The 20,814-nt window shown below is 37.9% G+C and overlaps 1 protein-coding gene across 2 annotated transcripts in view; it reads left to right on the top strand.

The window, feature by feature from the left end:
- SMAP1 (small ArfGAP 1) overlaps positions 1-20,814 on the top strand; it is an 83,241-nt gene that overhangs the window by 60,251 nt on the left and 2,176 nt on the right. For both annotated transcript variants that reach the window (XM_084515957.1, XM_084515958.1), the window contains 4 exons: positions 905-989; positions 9,094-9,221; positions 18,514-18,682; positions 19,288-19,616. In XM_084515957.1, coding sequence (XP_084372083.1) covers positions 905-989; positions 9,094-9,221; positions 18,514-18,682; positions 19,288-19,616 — 711 coding nt within the window. The remainder of the gene's footprint in view (positions 1-904; positions 990-9,093; positions 9,222-18,513; positions 18,683-19,287; positions 19,617-20,814) is intronic.

The following is a 20,814-nucleotide window of genomic DNA, read 5'->3' as shown; positions in this document are numbered from 1 at the left end:
GATAACTCTACTGCTATCCATCAGGAATCCGTTCTTGTTAAAAGCTGTGCAAAAGATTGACCAGTTCACTTCAGGTGTGCTTTTTTGTGATTAAGTATGGAGTAAAGGCATATTAGATACATAGAAGAGGATACATTTTCCATGTCACTACTGTAAACCAGTTTATGTTCATTTTAAAAAGTGATGTTTAGATGGATTAGGATGGTCAATTGATATTAGTATGAGACAAACTATAAATAGATCTATGAAGTCATTTTCATAGTCAAATTTCATGTCAATACCATCTTACATTCTCTTAGAAGTCTCTTGGCAAGAAAAGATGAGAAGTTTCCTTCTCCAAAGGAGACAAATGGTGTCACTTGCCTTCAGGTTTACAAAGAAGGACCGTGAAAACACATCTGTGTGGAAGCAGATTTGCACTTAGCAACTATGAATTCTGCACATTCTGCAGATACTGTTTTCAAGAAGGGTAAATAGTGGCTGTCTCTAGTCTGCTTCTGAATTTTTACTACAAGCTTTTGAAAAATAGAACTCTTTTCTCTTTAATGATGCAGAACGGCGTAGTTTGGATGCTGAAGTAAGTCAATAAATAAGAGCATAGAGAGATTTCTGGCTGGTGCATGATAAGCAGTGGCTCAGTTTAAGATTTCAATTTATTTTTAATTTATCCTGGAATTTTTATTTAAAAATTGATTACATATCAGTGAAGGAATAAGGATAATGTTTTAGAGTAATACACCTTGTCCTTTATACCAAAACTGTAATTTATCTCCTTATAAATCAAATTCATTACAATAAACAAATAGAGAAAAGAGTTTTTATTTCTGACACTGTAATAGGAATTTTTAAGCACTTTATACTTATCAGAAAATTTACTTGTGATTTTTTTTTTTCCTTTCTAAAGCCACAGAAGAAGGAGGATCAGCAATTAGAAGTTAAAGCAAGTCCCAAAAAGTCATCAGAACCCACTATTGACCTTTTAGGACTTGGTAAGCAATAGATAATTACCTGTTTTTCTATCAAATACGGATACATCATTTTATGTTTCAATAAATATTCTCTCTGCTTACTGATGCTGTTAGCTGAATTTGAAAATCGTAAGATTGAGTCTATGAATTTGAAACTATAAAGGAAAATGCCATGGGGACGTGTGTATATCAATACTTGTGTTTTGCTAAGGAGAGTAATGAGCTCCTGTGGGAAGGGGAAGTTATCAAAGTGATCTTCAAAGGGCTTGCGGATGGTGGTATTTCAGAGTTTATGGTACAAGCATACTTTTTAATTGAAATGCTGAGGTAATCTGAATTGTATTTCTCTAAAATGCCTTATATCATAAAACTCCTGTCTTTGTTAAAAGAATAATAAAGTGTCTCACTGCAACTGACCAGTATCTTGTAAAATTTAATACACTGGGCACTGCTTTGCTGTATACTGACTGTGACAGTCATTCAGTTTTATGTGATACGGCTTTTGTTTTCTTGACTGGCAGGTAACCATCCATTTGTCTTGTAAATAAACTGTTTCAGACTCCGTAATTTTTATGTGTTTCCTCTGCTTGTTGAAGGCCATATTTGTATAATATATGTGTTTGCCCATTGGATAGAAACAAAACCTAGAAAAACAAAGTATTACAGTAATTACTTTAAATCCCTTTTATTGTCTGAATTATTTGTTTATTAATTTGAATATTGTTTATGAATTGGGAGTGGATATTAGTATTTTCAATTTAAACTATTCTAGATTTCTACATAGTGTTTACAGGGTGTTAAATGAGGCAGATAAGTTTTTAAAATGGAATTATTTTTCTAGTCTGTAGTACAATCTGGAATTTGTTGGAAAATGTTTTGTTGCCTTTTAAAAAAAAAAAAAACACACTTTGGGGTTTAAGGTAATAATGTTGCAACAAAGCAAAAAGCATCTTCCCTATTTTCGAATTTACAATGGCATTCAGAATGCAATTTATTTTCCCTCTGTATGCAGAGTAGCTGCAAAATACTGTTTTTGTACTGGTTATGCATGTGTGTTGTGGTCCGTATCTCATCCCAAGTAATCTGCTACTATAGGCAAGCAAATCTTAATTAACACAGTAGAAGTTAGATTATGGATATAGAATGAACTTGTTAAAAACAAAAGTAATTCAGATGTCACAGAAAACTGGTCCTCCTTTCTTTTCCTTTACCAGACCTAATTAAGAATTAAAATTTAATCAATATGTGGTTCTGAGGCTGTCAGACTTCTGTATCCTTTTAGTTATTGTTTGAAAAGCATCTTGGTAATGCCGCTTCATGATGTGGTAATGAACTCGGATCACATCGAGATGCAATATGCAATAGAAAGAGAATTGGAATTGTGTTCAGCAGCTGTGGTTCTTCATTGTAAGGAAGCACAGCGAGATACACAAAGGGCAGGGTTTATAATTTATATTGTAGAATAAAATGATTTTAGAGGAGGGGGTGTTAAAGACTTCTTCAGTAACAAATTGAAAGGCAGTGTAATAAGCCAGTATCACTTAGAGTCCGCTGAGCTACAAATGAGGTGGATTAATGAGAGCAGACCTGCGTGTTTCATTTGGAGAGTTGTCTCCTAATTAATTCCTGCAGTGGACTACTTGTTGTTAATTTGTTGGTATTAAAAGAGCGATCACTTCAAAACAATCTATATGCCATATCAAACAAGAATAGAGTGGACACGATTGTATAGCTCATTTTTCTTACTGAGTGGTCACATTTCTAATAACAGTGATTCATTCCCTCGGGATTTTATTTCTGCAAATGGAGAACGATAGAAGTTTTCACGAGATGGATCAGAATCACTTGTAATAGCAGATTAAGTAATTTTAATGGATCACAATTCATGCTAGAAGAATTCTGGCTTTCAAAACAGCCTGGCCTCTTGGGGAGTATTTTCTTGAGTAAAGAGCAGCTTTGGGTATGAAGTTAACATCTGGGTGATTGCTTTTTTTTTTTTTTTTTTTTTTTTTTTGTCTCCAGTAGTTTTTTTTTAATAGTGACCTCATCACCTCATCAGAAGGTAAACCTCATCCTGTGAAGTAGGACTTACCCTGAGAAAACAAGCGGCAGTTATAGCTAGACAATATAATTTTCTGGAAACATTTTTTTATTATCATTTTTCTTTACAAAATGCAAAATTCTCAAGGTAATATGCCTGGGCAAATTGCATCTTTAAAACTTGTAACAGCAGCAGAAGCATGATGCAGAAAAACAGTACAGTCACCAAGGATTTCTTCTGAGCTTTTAAAATAGATTCATGTAGTTTCCTTGAGTTTATCCTGTTCAGGAGGCTATTAACTAAGATAGCATTTCAAAATTCAATTTTTGATGATCCAGCTAGATAAACATCTGTGCCTTTTGGCCTTTTGTTTCAATGCAGATTTTAATTCAGTCATCCACAGACATAGAAAGGTGGGAAACAGACGTGTACAAGCTAAATCACAGAATCACAGAGTCACAGAATTTCTAGGTTGGAAGAGACCTCAAGATCATCGAGTCCAACCTCTGACCTAACGCTAACAGTCCCCACTAAACCATATCCCTAAGCTCTACAATGTTCTTACATTCTTCACAAGCAATAGCGATAGTTAACGTTCATGCTGTGCTACCTCAAATTCTTTCCCTTATTTCCCAAGCTATGAGGAATCACAGCCTGTTTCTGCAGGCTAAAACTGCTGCCGCATTTTGTTATTGATCTCTACAATTAGCTGGATCTTGCCCACACTGAACGAGTGCCCTATTGAGAATGTTAGGACTTGGAAGTTAATGCCAAAATCGGTAGCATGGGATTTTGTAACATTAATTTTTAATAGGGGAATTATAGGAAACATTTTTTCAGTTTGAAAGTCACAGCATGTAAACCAGAGTTGCTCAGCATTGAAGTCACTGTCACTGCTCTCTCCATCGCAGCAGCGTTAATCTTGCATTCTGTGCTGCTTGGTGCCTTGGGGGTTCTTCTTACAAGAATTCTCTCCATTTATGTCAGATCAATAGAAATAAGACAATTTAAAGAAATATTTGTAAAAAAGTTGTATGATAGCTATTTAAGATAGTGAGGTGTTTTTTTTTTCCTGAATACTATCAGCGTATGCCTCTTAAATTATTTCAGTATTACATGAATACAGAAAAAAGGGAGAAGTTAATATTTTTAAACTATGTTATCTTACAGAATAATGAGAAAAAAGGAAAGTTCATTTTACGTATTCTGCACCATTTACTGTGTTCAGACATGCCTTTTATAAACCAGTTAATTGCACATCCTTGATTAATCAGTGTAGTAAGCTGTTACAAATAATCAGGAGAAATTGAGTTTTATTATGTTGCATGGTTTGTCTTTTTTTTTTTTTTTTTTTTAATATTCATGCTTATTTAAGATACTCCTAAATATACCATAATTATTGTGCTGCTGGAAAGAAGCTCTAATACAATAAACCAGAATACTGCATCATTAATTGAATGGAAGGAAGGTAGCATTATGAAAGGAAGTGGTATCATCATAGAAGGAAGCTGTCATTAATTGAATGAGATGTGTGGGGCACTCATCTGATGTGCTTGGAGGTAAAGTAGGATATGCCAAAAGCTGCGTATCTGTCTGCTTGTGAGGGGGAAACATTCTGTGAAGGATTTCTGTGAAGTTTTGAGAGCCTCATCATAGCATGAAATGTAGCACGGTGTTGCATATGAGAGAGATGCGCTTGTGTCAGTGCTGTCTGGCGAGTACCAAAGCAGCATCGTTGGTCATAAATTGGAAAGCTGCATTTATGAAATTAAAAAAAGACATTTATAAGTACATAAATATCATATGCATACATAGATATATGTTAATATTTATGGTATTGCTGCTATGTTAAGATCATGTTTAGGAGGTCTCCACTCAAAACGAAAATGTTTACAACCACTCGGGGCATGTGGCATTGTTAGCTTTCTGGCTTTCCACATTTCATTTTGAGAAGTATTATTTAGAAACAACCTTCCTATGAGTGATTTTTCACTTCTGCAAAGGTTTTAGCAGTAAACATCAGTTTAATAATGCAGTATATAACTCCACAACAATTTGGGATATAAACAATATTTCTGTCCCAGATTTTGTTTCAAGTGTTCGACTATTTTTCTCAGCTCTGCCTTTTTAATAATTTGGTGCAATAAATAATCATATGCATACTCAAAGTCCTCTCTCCTTTCCTTGCAAGTTTTAGTATGGCTGTCATAAATATATATAGAGAGAGATATTAAAACACATGGCAGCTTAGTAGCAAAGGTCTTGTAAATGGCTTGCCCCGTAGAAAATCAGCTTCAGAAACATAATGCAAAGTTTAAGAATAAATCTTCTTGCTGTGCCCTTGAATCTCTTCTGTTGGTCATTTCCACTGTTAGCAAAGAAAATTATACCACACATTAATGCTGTGTATTAAAGCTTTCATAACAAAAGGCAGCATGACTTGGAAAGTTTCAGAAACCAGCAAAATGTATACAGAAAAGCACTACAATGGTAAATCCTTTGCTTACTGAATATATCCTGGTAAATGGCTTTTGTTTCTACTAGCCAATTTAAATAAGACTTCCTAATCTGAAAGCAGAAGCAGCATCTGCTGTTGTGTAGCATGGCAGACAGCAGTCGGATATTACCTGTCACATTGTCATAGATGTAGAAAGAGCAAGTTTGGGACCACAGATAGGAACAGCAATGAAAACGAGCATCTACTGCGGTGGGGTTGTGCCACATCTTGTGCTTCACCCGCAGCTACTGGTAAGGATGAAGAGATGGGAGTACTTTTGATTAAAAGTGCTTTCCAAGCAACTTTGTGATCGTCTCCATAAGACTTCTGTTGGTTAAAGCTAGAAATTTCTCGAAATTTAAAGTGAGGAGAGAAATGAGAAAGTGCTTTCAAATCAATGGTCTGGTGCACTGCGGTTGAGAATACCCAACATGTGAACTATTGCACTGAAACACAAGTTTGTGTATGCCTGCATGCATATATTTAAATGAAGACACTCATATTGCTACAAATGGTAAACACGATTGAAAACACTTAGTTTTTGTTTTTTTTTATATCCTGAAATTAATCACATTCTGAAATCTTCTAGTTTCATTGTGGAAAAAAAGTTTTACAAATCGTACTTTTTAATAGATATAAATATTCCAACCATTGTGTTTTTTAAAAATTAGTAATACAGGATCTCATATTATTCCAGAGTTGAACTATGTTGTAAACAGTAATTCAGAGTGGCTGGCTTCTGCACTGATACAGACAAGGAAATGCTCATTTTTAATGTAAAATTCAGTAAGAGGTTGAAAGTATGTACATTATCAAATAAAAGTCTTTGTGAATACGTATAGCTGTTAAAACAGCTTTAGATTGATCTGGTGAAAACCTAAGTTTTCGTAGTACTAACTTATAAGCAGGTTATTAAATACCTGAAAGAAAATGTGCTCTTGCAAATGTGTTCTTCCAATGAATGCTCAAACATATGAAATGTTTGTTTTACTAAATGACTATGTTTAAATTTAAAATTTAAAGTCTTACGTTAAACATTTTTACATTCAGGGAAACTGCACCACTTTGGAATGTAAGATTTTCTCTTTAATACACGTGTCTCACTGAGAAAATGAGAACGTTAAATTATTAATTCTAGACAAATCCTTTTGTGTGAAAATTATGCACTGTTCATTCCTAAATTTATCTGAAACAGTCAACTTTTGGGGAGATGTTTTTGGAACTGCCTGTCTGCAGAATGACCTTAAATGAATAGAACACTTGGCACTGCCAGAAGCTTGTTCCTTGTGTGCAAATACGTTTATCTGCACATATCTTAAAGCATGGGTGTGGATGAATGGTGGACCAGATTATTTGTACGGTGTCTGCTGGCTTCCAGTCATCAGAACAGAAATAAGGAAAGGAGATCTTCATAGCTAAGATGTAAGCAGGTTTGCCATGATCATAGATGACTTTGTGTAACTTTGGTTTTCAGAATTGTTGAAGTGGTAATCCTCCCAGCAAAGTCAAATCATGACACAGGAATTAACTGTGATGTGGCTACTGCAGTCCTGTCGTCATTGTTCAAGTCACTAACTTATTTAGTAGAGAAGATCTAATATGGCCAAGCCATTCCCATGGCCGTTTTGCCTCTGTGGAGTTCTTGGGTCTCTTAGTCCTTGCAGATATCATAGTTATCCTCACAGACTTTGGGGAGCTTAGGGCAATAAACACACATGCTGAGGTTCAGTTTCTGAAGAATGCTGCTCACTTGCATCCCTCCTGTATCCCTGCCTTGTAGGTATTTTGGTCTTATTACTGGGTCTGCGTGCCTTTGCTGGCGTGCACAATTTGGTCTGAATTTCCTATTGATAGGAAGTGGATTTGAGAATTAGCAAACAGGAATTAGGAACTATTAATGTTCCTGCTTGATACTGAATCAAGGCATAAAATCACGTTGTGTCTGAAGGAGTCACAAAAGCAAGCATACAGCTTTCAAAGAATTGCAACCCAGCACCCTTCCACTTGGTTGTTTCCTAATTCCCTGCATGAAAAAGGTGCAGTAAGTGCTTTAAAATATGCTGGGGGTTTTACATATACCACAGCCTGTTCTGTTGCAGTTTCTATAGCAGCTGTAGCCATGCCACATTTTCTGTACTTACAAAGACACAAAGGTTAGCATCTCTAAAGTAAGGCAAAAGATGGATATGGGTGGGTGGCGGTAACTTCAGACACATTCCACATTGCCAGATTTTGACATTTGTGACTTCAGTGTCAGCTTTTCAAACACACAGCAGTACCAGGCTGTGCTTTTAAAATAAATATTTACGAGCAGCGTGGCCAAAGGGGTGGGGGTGTCATGGATGGACGGTGGGCCATCGGAGTTTGAAGGCAGGCATCATTGAAACATGAAGACATCTTGTGGGGATATTTCGGACGGACTGTTTCCGATGCATTGACTTCTAATACGAGTTAACAGCTAAAAATCTTGTCAGCTCTTCTGTGATAGCCTAGAAACCACTTGAGTGAGGAAACTGATGAAGTGTCTGGTGATGCCTTCAGGCTTCTTCTAACTTGTCAGCATCCTGGGCTACTGGGAGCAGTAGTCTCCAGCTGCTGGCACTGCAGCAAGTTTTCATGTGACTGAACAAAATAATGAAAAATGAGAATATTCTTCATGCAAGGTGACAGATTTTACTATATTCAGCCAGTTATTCGTGTTTCTAAAAAAAAAATAGAGGAGCAAAAGGAGATCTTATTTCTAACTACTAAACTTACTCTTTTATTCTATTCTGTCTTTAATAAAACAAAATGCCAATTCATTTATGATTGTTTTCCAGATGGGAAAGAATGCTGCAGTTATTTAAGAGATGGACTTGTATTATTTTAAATAAGTGTTGGAAGCCTCTTATGATTTGCTTTTAATTAAACATTGCATTTCAACCATGCTCTTCACTAATCAGACTGCTTCTGTGCTTTTATTAGAGTTGTAGAAATTTTAATATACCAAAACCTCACATCTCCCTTCTGCCTTACGTATTTCTCTGTGGTAGCAAGGCATATGCTTTGTGTGTTATCACGAGATTGCTAATGCTGATATTCCAATGATAGACCTCTGCTCTGGAAATAGATCTTTTCACTGTGCTTGATAATTTTCATGGTTGTAGGATATTGGAAAAAAAGGCCATACATTGTAGTAAAAAGGAGCAAGTGACTGTTTTTTCTTAAATAAATATTATCTGTTTTTGAAGGTTCTTGAAGTTTTTTAAGTTTAAAAATGGTGATCAGTAGTCTGTGTTTTAAATTTGGAATATATTACTGAGAGTCTGTAAGTGTTTCAGAAGTTTCTGGTAGATATATTTGAAGTTAGCTACCTGTGTGTAATTGTATGACTTCAAAAAAAAATCCTTTAATTAGAACTCTACATAAATTAAAATTTGCTTTACAGAAACTTACTCTGAATAATGAGAACAGTCTTATCTTAGGAATTGAATACATATTTGATGGCAGTGGGGAGGATGGGCAGCTTTAATTATTTTTTAATTATTTATTACCCATTAAAATATTAACAATTTTCACTTCAAATGCAATTCCATTGTCTTTTTAAGATGGTCCAGCTGAAGCATCTGTTACAAATGGAGGCACTGCTACTGCCGCAGCATTGAACGATGACCTGGATATCTTCGGTCCGATGATCTCTAATCCTTTACCAGCAGCTGCTGTATCTCCTGCTCAGGTAGAATTTATTTGGCCATATGTGTGCCTCAATTTGTGTGTTGGTGCGCATAGTTTCTTTCCAGGAGTTGTTCTCATGGAGATTCAGAGAGAAGGAATGTGTCTGTTTGCAGCTGGAGACTCTAGCCATAGTGACTACATTTTTCACACTTCTTCAGGCTTCCCTGCGCTTGGATATAGAACTAAGAGGGATATTTAGGAAACGCTACAGCAGATGCTTCTATCTTAAAGCTGCTGACAAATTGGGGTCTCAAGCATCATACCCAAAATCAAGAATGGATACCAAGAAAAACTAATACTGCTTCCTGGACTGATCTGTCTTTTTCTCATCTTGGAACTTGTGTGTCCCTCCTTCCTCAAGGAAGGGGTGGCATGAAACCCCTACACCTGGCCTCCTCCCTGTCATAGCACCATGACAGTTCGAAAGAGACCCCATTGCCTTGCCTGCCGTAGCTGGGAAAGGCAGCTTTGGGATGCACAAAGAAAGCACTTCATGCTGCAGCTCCATCAAAGTAGCTTTCAGCCTCAGAGAACAAAGTGCTGGTGCTGAACGTGGCAGGTACAGATGAGAATGCACACGGGATGACTTCCTTACCCAAAGTGGCTTCTGACAGGGAGGTTTCGCCCCATCTGTGGAGACCTTTTAAGGTTATTTGGAGGCTTCTGCTTGCAAAAGGCTTTCTGCCTGACTCAGCTGAAGCAGGAAGGTCGTCTGTATGTATTCTTGAATTTATGCTTTGGGACCTATGATCCGTACTTACTTTTCCTTCCCCAGTAGTTCTGATCATATATAAACTGGAAGGAATGGTGATGGAAAGTAATTGTGAGTGGACTGGCCTATCGTAATTTTGTTCCCAAATGATCCGTTTATCACTGTGGTCACCTCAAAGCCTTGAGGAGCAATTGCTGTTGTCACAAGGTTTGATTGTAATTGTTATTCTATATATTTTGCTCTCCCCTCATCTAGTTGTTGCTGAGGGCTGGCTTTCTGAAAAATGCTGGGTAGGGTTTTAGAGCCTGAAATCACGCTTCTTTTTCAGCATAAAAAACTACAGATAAGGCAGGCTTCCCAGCATGCCTTCAGCCAGCTGTAAATGGTGAGAGATGAGTGGTTTGGATGTGTTAGCTCAGACTGCAAAGGAAATTGTTGGTATGGATTTTCTTGGCTCTTGTGGATGTCTGTGTTCAAAGTACCAGAAAGGACGGTATCTAAGTGCACGCTGTCTGCTATTCTACCGCCTTATGTCAAAATTGATCTAGATAAACCTACCTGTAGAGCTAGATGGGAAAAGCAGGAGCCCATTTCCAGCTTCACTGAGCTGTTTAATGTATCCAATTTTGGTGTAGATTGGGTAAATTGAAATCTAGAATCATGCAGTTTCCACTCGACCCCATAATAAACAGACCAGCAATAGTAGCACGTGTAATAGGAAGGGCTGACTTGTGTTTTTCCCCTTTTCCTGCCTTTCTGATGCTGGAAATGATTTCCCCTATATGTAGTTATTGTCTGCACAGGAGAAAAGATTTTTGGGGTGCAATTAACGTTGCCCAATCAGTCTTTTCAGGGAGCTTTCAGAATTGCAGCTTTCTCTTGATTCCATTCCGTGAGCAAGCGGTGAGATCCGCTGGTTAAACAAGTGATGTAGCTGCGGAGTTCAGGAAGCCAAAAAGAAGGCTAAATGCTTAAGAGTGAGAAAAAGTTAAGTGAAGGGTGATTATCTGGATGGTGATGATTTCTGAAGCGTTAAATAATGGGGTGGCTGCTACAGCATATTCAATAAAATGTATTAGCAGTTAAAGGTAAGAAAGTGCATTTCTGTGATAAAGATTGTTCTGATATTTATAGTTTATGTGTGATTGTGCTAGTTTGTAGACCAAGGATAGCACTTATTAAATAGATTACAAAGTAGTAAAAAAGAAAATATTCTCAATATCTGCTAAGTATCAACTTGTTTGTATCCTGGGAAGTGTGGCTATATTTACTTGCAGTTAACAAACCAGTCCAGATTTTTAGTGATAATTTGCTTTTTTCTGAGAGCCATAATCAGGAGCAGCAAATAGAACTTTTATCAAATAAATGGCCCTTATGGAATCTTGCAAGATTTAATTCTTGGTTGTCTTCCATTTTTAATCAGTAGTCTCAAAGAAAATGTGATATAAACAGATAATTTCCCTAGATTAGAGACAGGGAAATGGTAGGTAGCAGAGGATGGGTTTCTGGTGCTGATTAAATGGCTTGCTTGGTAAAGTGAATATTCCATTTCCCTTTAGGTCTAAAAAGGCCTTGCAGGTCTTGGATGTTTGGATGGTGGTATCTAGTTTGGGCACTGATTCTGGAAAGGACTTGAGGGTGCCTCTCATTTGGCAGCAGGATGGGTATTTTGCAACATGGATAAAAGTTGGATGGGATTCAGGGACCCTAAAAGTTGGATGGGATTCAAGGAAGTGTCAGGAAAATACTGGAGGCTGGAAACTATGCTTTGTTATGAGATTTTAAGGATTCTCTCTGTTTAATGTACTGAAGCAAAGAGGTGGTGTGATTATGTTCTGTAATTATTTTGTATGAGACTGCAAATGGGAAGGTGGACATGGAGTCCAGTAGCTGAGTAACCCTACTGTGCAGTTCCTACATTTGGAATTGGAAAATTCAGAGTAGAAATCTGTGGCCAATTCTGAAGTTGGGATGAGTAGCACTTGTTTGAATATCTAATAATAGAATGAACTGACTTCAAAAACTGAAGGTAGAATAAGGGATCAAATGCAAAATAATATGGCTTACATGCTCACCCAGATTTGCTGTGGTGTTCTGCACAGGTGTTTCTGAGATACCACAGCAGGGTTTGTGGGCATCAAAAGAGAAGGAAATATAACTTCTGTTCCTCAGACTGATTTGCAGGAGCAACATACGCTCGTTCATTATTCACAGGATTGCTTTTCTTTTCCAATCTAACCTTTAAGATAGGACTTAGTATTCAATGAGTATTTTTATGGCACTGCAGAGCCCAGAAGTGTACTGTTTGAGTGTTTTATTATGAGAACAGAACAGTGTGATGTCTGAAGAACTTAGGATTTGTTGTGACAGTCGACATGGCCAAGACATGATTTTAAATGAAAACAAAAGCATTTATTTATTTTTTGTTCTCAACCATTACTTCAGTATACAGTGTTTTATTGACTTTTACTCTCCTTTCAGATGCGTCTTTATTATAGTTTCCATAAAAACTAAAAATATTTCTTCCTACTTCTCTGTGTAGCTGGATATTAAAAAAAAAAACACAAACAACAGTTGATTTTGTGAAATGCACAATATGGGAATGGGTAACTTTTTTTCTAGAAATTTGCTGACTAGCAAATTCAAGAGGGTTTCAGTTAGCTTAACCAGCTCCAACTATAAAGCTAGATAAAAGGCATTTGCTATAAAATTTACCAATTATGCAGTATTCGTGGACAGAAAAAGAAAAAATGACATTTTGTACGGTTAGTGACACTTTGTAATGTGAAGTGAGCATAGCTGAATTATAATTATTAGTACAAGGTTTTTTGTTGCCAAACATTGGATGGGAATTGAACAACGATCTATCACTCTTAGTTGTAATTAAGCAATTTCCTAAATTGTTTTAGCCAGATTGTAATTTCAGATTTTGTATGGGAATATCCTCCAGCAAAAATGTGATCCTCAGTCTTTGCGGAAACTTGTAGCATGGGGGAGACGTGGAGAACTGTAGGTAGTAAGTTAAAAAGTATTAATTCACTGAAACACTTCACATGCATCTTTAATTGAGCAAAATACTAAAATCCACTGAAATTACACTTTGGATTTTTGTGTGCCTGTTTTGGATCATATTGGGAACTGAGAATTGGAGCAAGGGCTATCAAAAATTGTTTTTGTAGAGATGCTATGTGTTCTTCATGAGTGTTTGAAGGCAAACTTTAAAGTAGTGATGTGGTTTAGATAACTATGCATTCTCAAATACTCGTTTTTCCCTGAGACCAGATGTATGCACATACTGTGGCTGCTATCAATCAGCCCACAAGCTTTAACTTTTTAACAAAAGTTGTGGTAATGATGATGTGTCGTAGTCCTTGTTTTTTTCTGGACAGAAAATGACTTACTCAGAAACTTGCTTTAAGGTGAATGTTCTTTGTGTGAGGCCTTACTGGGGAGCTATTTAGTTCTGTTATATTATGATCTGCTGGATTGCTTGTGGCTTCTGCTCATGTTTATTTTATCCCTCTAGATTTTGAGGTAATCTGAAAGATAAGTTTATTGCTTCATCTGAACGTGGGGGACGTGGAGTGACTCTTCACTGTGACTATAATTAATTACTACCAAACTTACCAAATTCTGTCTCTAACTGTAGAAAGTTGTCTTACTTCCTTTCCTAATCACTAGTCTGCTGTACTTGACCAGTTTATCATCGTTGATACAATCTGTGGTGTCTGGTGATGACTGGCAGTGTTCAGTGGCAGGCTGGACTTGGGGTTCACACTGAAGCTTCTTACTCAGGCAGTCGCTGTGTGTTTACATATGGTAGGCAGAGCTGAAATCCTGCGTAATTATTGTCTGTATCCACAAATTGAAGCTATTCGGATCTCTAGTCTGTGTTTGGGAAGTTGGTCACTGGGAAATCTTCAGCACCGTGCTGCTCCTGGCCCTTCTTCAGCAAATTGTTTAGATGCAGTGTCAGTGATCAGATTACGGAACACAGAAGTGGTCAAATGATCTTTAAATTATTGAATTATCTGTTTTGGTGCCAATAGCTGTTTGTTTATCTCACAAAGAAGCTTAAGAGGATTTCTGCACAGTTTAGTATAAACTAACATTGGTTAGCGCTGGTCCTAAGTTCATTTTTTTTATATGTGTGTTCATGTTGTGGTAATTCAAATATTGCTGGAAGCACTGATGCACAAGATTTGAATCATTTTGAGGTCATGGAATCATAGAAGCATTGAGGTTGGAAAAGACCTCCAAGATCATCTGGCCCAACCATCACCCTACTACCAATGTCCCTAAGCACCATGTCTAACCTTTCCTTGAACACCCCCAGGGACGGTGACTCCACCACCTCCCTGGGCAACCCGTCCCAGTGCCTGACTGCTCTTTCTGAGCAGAAATGTCTCCTCATTTTCAACCTAAACCTCCCCTGGAGCAACTTGAGGCCATTCCCTCTTGCCCTATCACTAGTTCTCTATGAGAAGAGGCCGACCCCCAGCTCCCCACAGCTTCCTTTTAAGTAGTTGCAGAGAGCGATAAGGTCTCCCCTGAGCCTCCTTTTCTCCAGGCTGAACAACCCCATTTCCCTCAGCTGCTTCTCACAGGACTTGTGCTCCAGGCCCTTCACCAGCTTCATAGCCCTTCTCTGGACACGCTCCAGGGCCTCCATGTCTTTCTTGTAGTGAGGGGCCTAAAACTGAACACAGGACTCAAGGTGCGGCCTCACCAGAGCAGAGTACAGGGGGACAGTCACCTCCCTGGTCCTGCTGGCCACACTATTTCTGATACAAGCCAGGATGCCGTTGGTTTTCTTGGCCACCTGGGCACACTGCCATCTCATGTTCTCCCAAGTGTTGTATTTCTGTTCTTCGGTGTTGGCCTTTTTCAGTTTTAAACTCTTGAAACTTCTGATACAAGTCTCAATTGTTCTTGTGTTGAGTAGCAAGAACGTGCCCTCTTTTATTATATTCTTGATGAAAAAGATTGCTTCAAGCTACATACAGAAATTCCTTAGTTTACCTTTCTCCTGTTTTAACTACTCTTGTGCTTCTTTAGTTTTATGTTTAAAGAATGCAGTGCTTCAGAGAAGACCGTGAAGTCTGCAGTAGGGTGACACCTCTTCTTCCTGGGGAACTGGCAGAACAGTGGATGCTTGTAATGTTGCAATCTTTGTGGTTTTAGTTGAATTACACTTTCTTCCTCGTCTGTGATAGACAAACCAGAATCGTGACCCAGGTTCCCCTCTGTTTCCTGAAGACATGGCCCAGCTGAAGAGGCTTGACAGGGAATGAAGAGTAGAAGGTGCTTGTTCTTGGACCTCTCTGCATGCTGAAAATTTGTAGGCGTTATGAAGTGTCTCCAGCCTATACTTCGCAGTATACTACTACTACTTTTTTACTTTCTCTTCAGTAACTTTACATTCTGGGCCGTGATGAGTAAAAATGTACATAATTCAGTGCAGAAGCTATACCAGACTAATGAATTGTTGAAGAAGAGCTGGAATTTAGATGTGATGGATGTTATTACAGTAACAGGATCTGCATCACTCTGCACCTGGGGGAAGAGAAGGAACTAAGGAACTCCTTATATAAGTCTGTATCTTGGCGTGCTTTTGAAAGCTGTCTTATTAGTATGCATGCTGTACAGTTCGGAGTGGAGGTAACAGTGCTAAGAAGCTTACAGTCTAAGGGAGAAATAATGTAGATGTGCAAGATTCTGTGAAAATAGCCACGTGCAATTTGTGTAGCCAGATGGTAAAGCGATGGATTCAGCTACCAGATTTGTGGTCCTGACACATTTGACAGATACTTTATGGTGAAAATTTCCCTTGCTTAGGTGTTACCTTTACAGGTAATAAATAAGCTGTCAATAACTAAACCAACTTACATTTGAACGTGACGCACATTTGAGATAACTGCTAGTAGTTCAGATAAATTGTGCTGTATTAAACAGCTCAGCAGTGTTATTTCTTAACCACCTGACAAGTGTTTAGTTTTGATACAGCGACTGAGAGTACTGCACGTAGCCTGTCTTGAAGGCCTGATACTATATGTATTCAAGACATGCTTATCTAGAGGCCTTGGAGAGCATGAGAATGTTAGGTATGTGAAAATGATCTCAATGTTTTTTTAACTTGAATGCCACCTGCTGTTTTCTTGCCATGTATTTTGCATTATCTTCCATCTATTTAGCTGTTGAACACTTAGGGCAGTGGTTGTTCAGTGCCTTTGGCTCCTCTTACAATCTTCCCCAAACAAACTGAAGGAACAGACGTTCATTGAACATTCATTTCAAATGTAGCAGCTGATCAGTCCCCATGGTCTTTAGCTGTCTCTTCTCTTTTGTGCACACATGTATGATATGCTTTATTTCACTAAAGCATCTCCAGGTAGCAATATTTCATGTATCTGGAGACGATTTTAACCTGAGGTCATCCCAGATGAGAACAGTTTATCTCTGATGCTATTGTTTATTTAAAACCAAACTAAAATGCACATGAAAACAAACAAAAACCAGAAAAAACACAGATACTACTGTTCTCCCTCCTAGAAAAAAGCAAACCTTTTCCTTACTGCAGCATGAGTGGCAGAGAAGAAGATGCCTCTGTTAACTCACCTCTGCTATTAAAATATCTTTCGCCAGTATGCTGAGCATGGCTGTTGTACAGAGGCTATCGTATGCAATAAGAGGAGAACATCTAATAATTTGGTAACGGGAGAACATACAATAATTCGGTAATGGGACTTCCTGCGTGGATGCATGGGAAACAGGTGCAACTATTTAGGGTGGACTTTTACCTGAATACATCATTTAAATTCATCTCTGGTATTTTCAAAGAAGGTCACACCAGCCTGACAAATAATGCTCTCAGATTGAGAGGACTTCCTACTGCCCATTACAAAACTCTTATTTTGGCTTTGCAATCACAATTTGTTGTCAGTTACAAGCAGGAGGCACCAGCTTTATTAATACGTGCTGAAGGAAGTTGATAATTTAAGTACGTGTCGGCCAGAGAGATGATTTCATGGGAGTTAAACAGTTCCCGGTCTTTTTCTGTCTTCTTTCCCCTTTGTAGTGCCATCATCCTACTCTTTGTAGGATGGCTTCCATGGGGTCTCAGTTTGACTTTTGCCCAAATTGACTATTGTATAAATGCAGGGTTTTCAGTTGCCAAAGAGTTCCCGTTACTTACTCTCTGCCCTTCCTACAGTAGTCTTGGAGATACTGCCCATCAATCATCCGAATCCACACTTTTTCTCCCTATGGTTTCTGACCAATTTAGTTGGTATCACTTTTTTTTTTCCCCTAATTTATAACACTGCCTTATCCTATAGCTTTTTAACACTGCAGCAGTCAGATACGCTTTTTGAGGCTGTGTACCCAATGCTCGTATTGCAGTGTTGGTACAAATCCAGTGTCAGTATGTGTAGGGGAGTTTTCAGGGCCTGCCAGCAAAGCCAGGAAAGCATTGAGGTTGTTGCTCCAAGGGAGAATACAGATGTCTTACAGCAGCTGCTTGTTTTGGGGTGGCATCTTGTCCTACAGGCGTTGCTGTGGGATGATGGTGAAGAAGGAGATGGACCTGACTGCAAATCCAGTCCATTCATTGTGGTACTGCAAGTAGGTTTTTGTGTTTTGTAGAAAAGGGTTGAAAAATCGCATAGGTTCTGGCATCAGGCAGATGTATGCTAACTGGGTGGCGTTGTTTGGCTGGACCATAACTTAAATACGTGCTGTGATCCTGGCTTTCTTGCAGTGTGCATACAGTTGATTTGTACTGAAAGTTCCCACTGCTAACAGAATGAGTTGGCTTAAGAAATTTAATGGGAATGCAGCGTATTGCCTTGTTACCTAAGCAAACTCTGGTATGGAAGTGTGTGTTTTAACAGCAAAGTAACGTAACTGACAGACACTTGGAGGAAATTTGTTTATAAAACACTTGGTGCAAGAGCAATAAAAAGCCTGACAGCCTGAGTGTGGTTTAGGTTTTCAGTCCTGGGCTACAGTAAGCTTCAGATAATTAAGCTTTCTCAATAACTCAAATGTGCTTAAAGAACTAAAAGCTAATTACGTTGTATTTTAGAACTTGTATTAGTTTATCAACTGAAATTTTATTTCTGCCTTTTCTCCAAAAAATACGATCCTCTTAGCTGGAGTATATTCTAAAACACTGAATCTTTTGTTAGCTCCTCTCTAATTTATTCTATGAGAGGATTAATGAGATGTGAATTGTAATCTCCTTATTGATTTCCTAATTATTTTTCATAATCTAGCTAGAGCTTGTGATTTATGCTGCTCGCTGATAAAAAATAATAATAATGTAGGAGCACCAAGAGTGAATAACCTGTATGTGTAATCCCTGGTGTTGGTCTGGGTTTTAGTCTTGTTTCATAACCTGTCTGGGTGGTGTTCTTGCCATACTGCATGTACTGCTGTCTTGCTTTTCAAAGCCTCATTTAATTTAATCTCTACAAATGAACTAGTTTTCATGTTAAGGGATGAGGGTGTGCAGTAAATATTTAATGTAACAACTTCTGCTGCTTTCCTTCAGTAGTCTGTCTTGACCTTTATTTCCCAGAGCGCTTCCACTAAACCAGCAGCTGCCACCTTGTCTGCAGCATCCGGGGATCTCGATCTGTTCACTGAGCAAACAACAAAATCAGAAGAGTCGGCAAAGAAACAGCTCTCCAAAGACTCCATCTTATCGCTGTATGGCACAGGAACCATGCAGCAGCAGAATGCACCAGGTAAATCATGTTGTGACCGTTTCTAATGCAATCCTATTTTAAGCTTTACTTGGAATGCAATAATCTCCTACGAGTGTACAACCAAGGTGGGGTATTCTGCTGCCTCTCTTCAAATGAGGAATTCTGTTTTTACCATTTACAAGCAATGGGAAAATTACTGAAACATGAATATTGAAGCTGCAGAACACAATAGTGTGATTGTAATGTATTTATAGCTGTTGAAATTACCAAGTATGCATTTGACTGAAAGGTTTGTGAATTCAGCTTCTGCCATCTAATTCTGCCAGGATGAGTGCAGAGCTGTCATGTTTTGATTTTGGCTATATTTGTATGAAACCAAAGACTTGTAGTACAGCAATTGAAAGATTCTCACTGATCACAGGCATTTGCCAAACTCTTTTGGGCAGTTATTTTGTGGTGGTGAGTCCCTTTCCTTTGACAGATTTTAAGCAACTTCCTACTTTTAAAGAAAGTAAATTAACAGCGCTGACATACAACTGGATAAAGTTATCCTTGAAAATTATTTTGATGCGTTTCCAACTTTGGGGCACGTGGGTTGAAAATCACAAAACACTTTTTCTGAAATCTTCCCTTCTCTGATACAGGTATGTTCATGGGCTCGTCCTCTATGCCATTTACCACACAACCATCAACTCACTTTCAAGGTTTTCCAGCCATGGGAGTTCCTGTGCCTGCAGCAACTGGAATGATGGGAAGCATGATGGGACAATCGGTGCCAGTCATGGGACAGAGCACGGGTGTGATGGTAGGAATGGGAATGCCCAATGGATTTACTGGTACTGCACAAACTGGTGTGATGGGACTTCCTCAGAATGTCGTTGGACCTCAAGGTGGAATGGTGGGACAAATGGTTACTCCACAAAATAAGTATGGATTGCAACAAAATCAACAAGCTCAATGGAACCTCACTCAGGTAAACACTCCCTGTTCCCAAATAAAGATGATTTAAAAAGAAAAAAAAAAGATGCTGCTTTTCTGATACAAACTGTTGAGCTGTAGGAAGACAGCTGCAGTGGAGCTGAGTTACAGGCTGCTGGACTATGAGTTGCTCAGACACACAGGGAAAAAGAATCCACAATGAAATAAATTAAAGATAACTAATAAATAAGCACAGAATAAATTTTACCAAGGGAGACCAAACTCAGCTCTCTGCTACTGTAGCTAGTCTCAGCCCATTGTCTGAATTAGGTTAAATAAAATAATAACCTACTAGCTTCACTGTAATCATGCCATACTGAAGTGTAAACACAGCAGTATAGCTAAAAGCAGAATTTAATTGCTTGAGGATGGCTATTAACAGTTAATACTTTAATTTACAGACTTCAGGATAAATTGCAGTGGAATGTGCACTGCTTTATACTGCGATATTCTACTGTACATAATTTGCTTAGATCCATGTTACTTATCTGTAGTATTTCCATGCTGTTTTTTATTTCTTAAACATGTTTAAAGGGTTCTCTAAGTGTCAGTATACACTTAGTACTATATGTATACAGTGTCCAATTAAACATCTTAAAATCATGTAGTTGAAAGCTTTTTTTTTTAAATAAACGATTCCCTAAGAGATCAATATGGATGATAGTAACTCTTTTTTTTCATATGTTTTTAATGAGAAGAACAATACACTATTTACATGCTGCTTACTCTAGTGATTCATGAAGTGAACCTTAATGACTTATGTAGATTTATGTATATAAAGTCCTGCAGTATGAACAGTTATGAAGGTAAGCAGTATTTCTTAAAGGAATAAAATAGTCCTTATTTAAAAATAGAGGCTGTCATTTGGCTTCAAAAATTACTTTTTAAAACGTGAGAATTCCAGAATTTCAAATGAAAAAATCCTCTGTGGTCTTACTGTTAACAACTGTATCTTTTTTTTAAGATACCTGACTTTAAAAAAGCCCCATATCAGCTTTGACATAAAAATCATGCTTCTTATCAAATATATATTAAAAGTTGGCTCACAGGACAAGCTCCTACCTATTTCTGCACTACTTGCACACCAGATAATAATATCAGTATGCTCATATTCAGCAATTTGTAGGGGAACTGTGTTTCAGTTAAAAGGGGAAGAGCTTGCTTTACTTACCAGAATAGCCTGCTATATATAG

Source organism: Aythya ferina (genome assembly GCF_964211825.1).
Source record: "Aythya ferina genome assembly, chromosome: 3".
NCBI lineage: Eukaryota > Metazoa > Chordata > Aves > Anseriformes > Anatidae > Aythya > Aythya ferina.
Note: the sequence above shows the minus strand (reverse complement) of the source record. Positions and strands in the feature narration are given on the sequence as shown.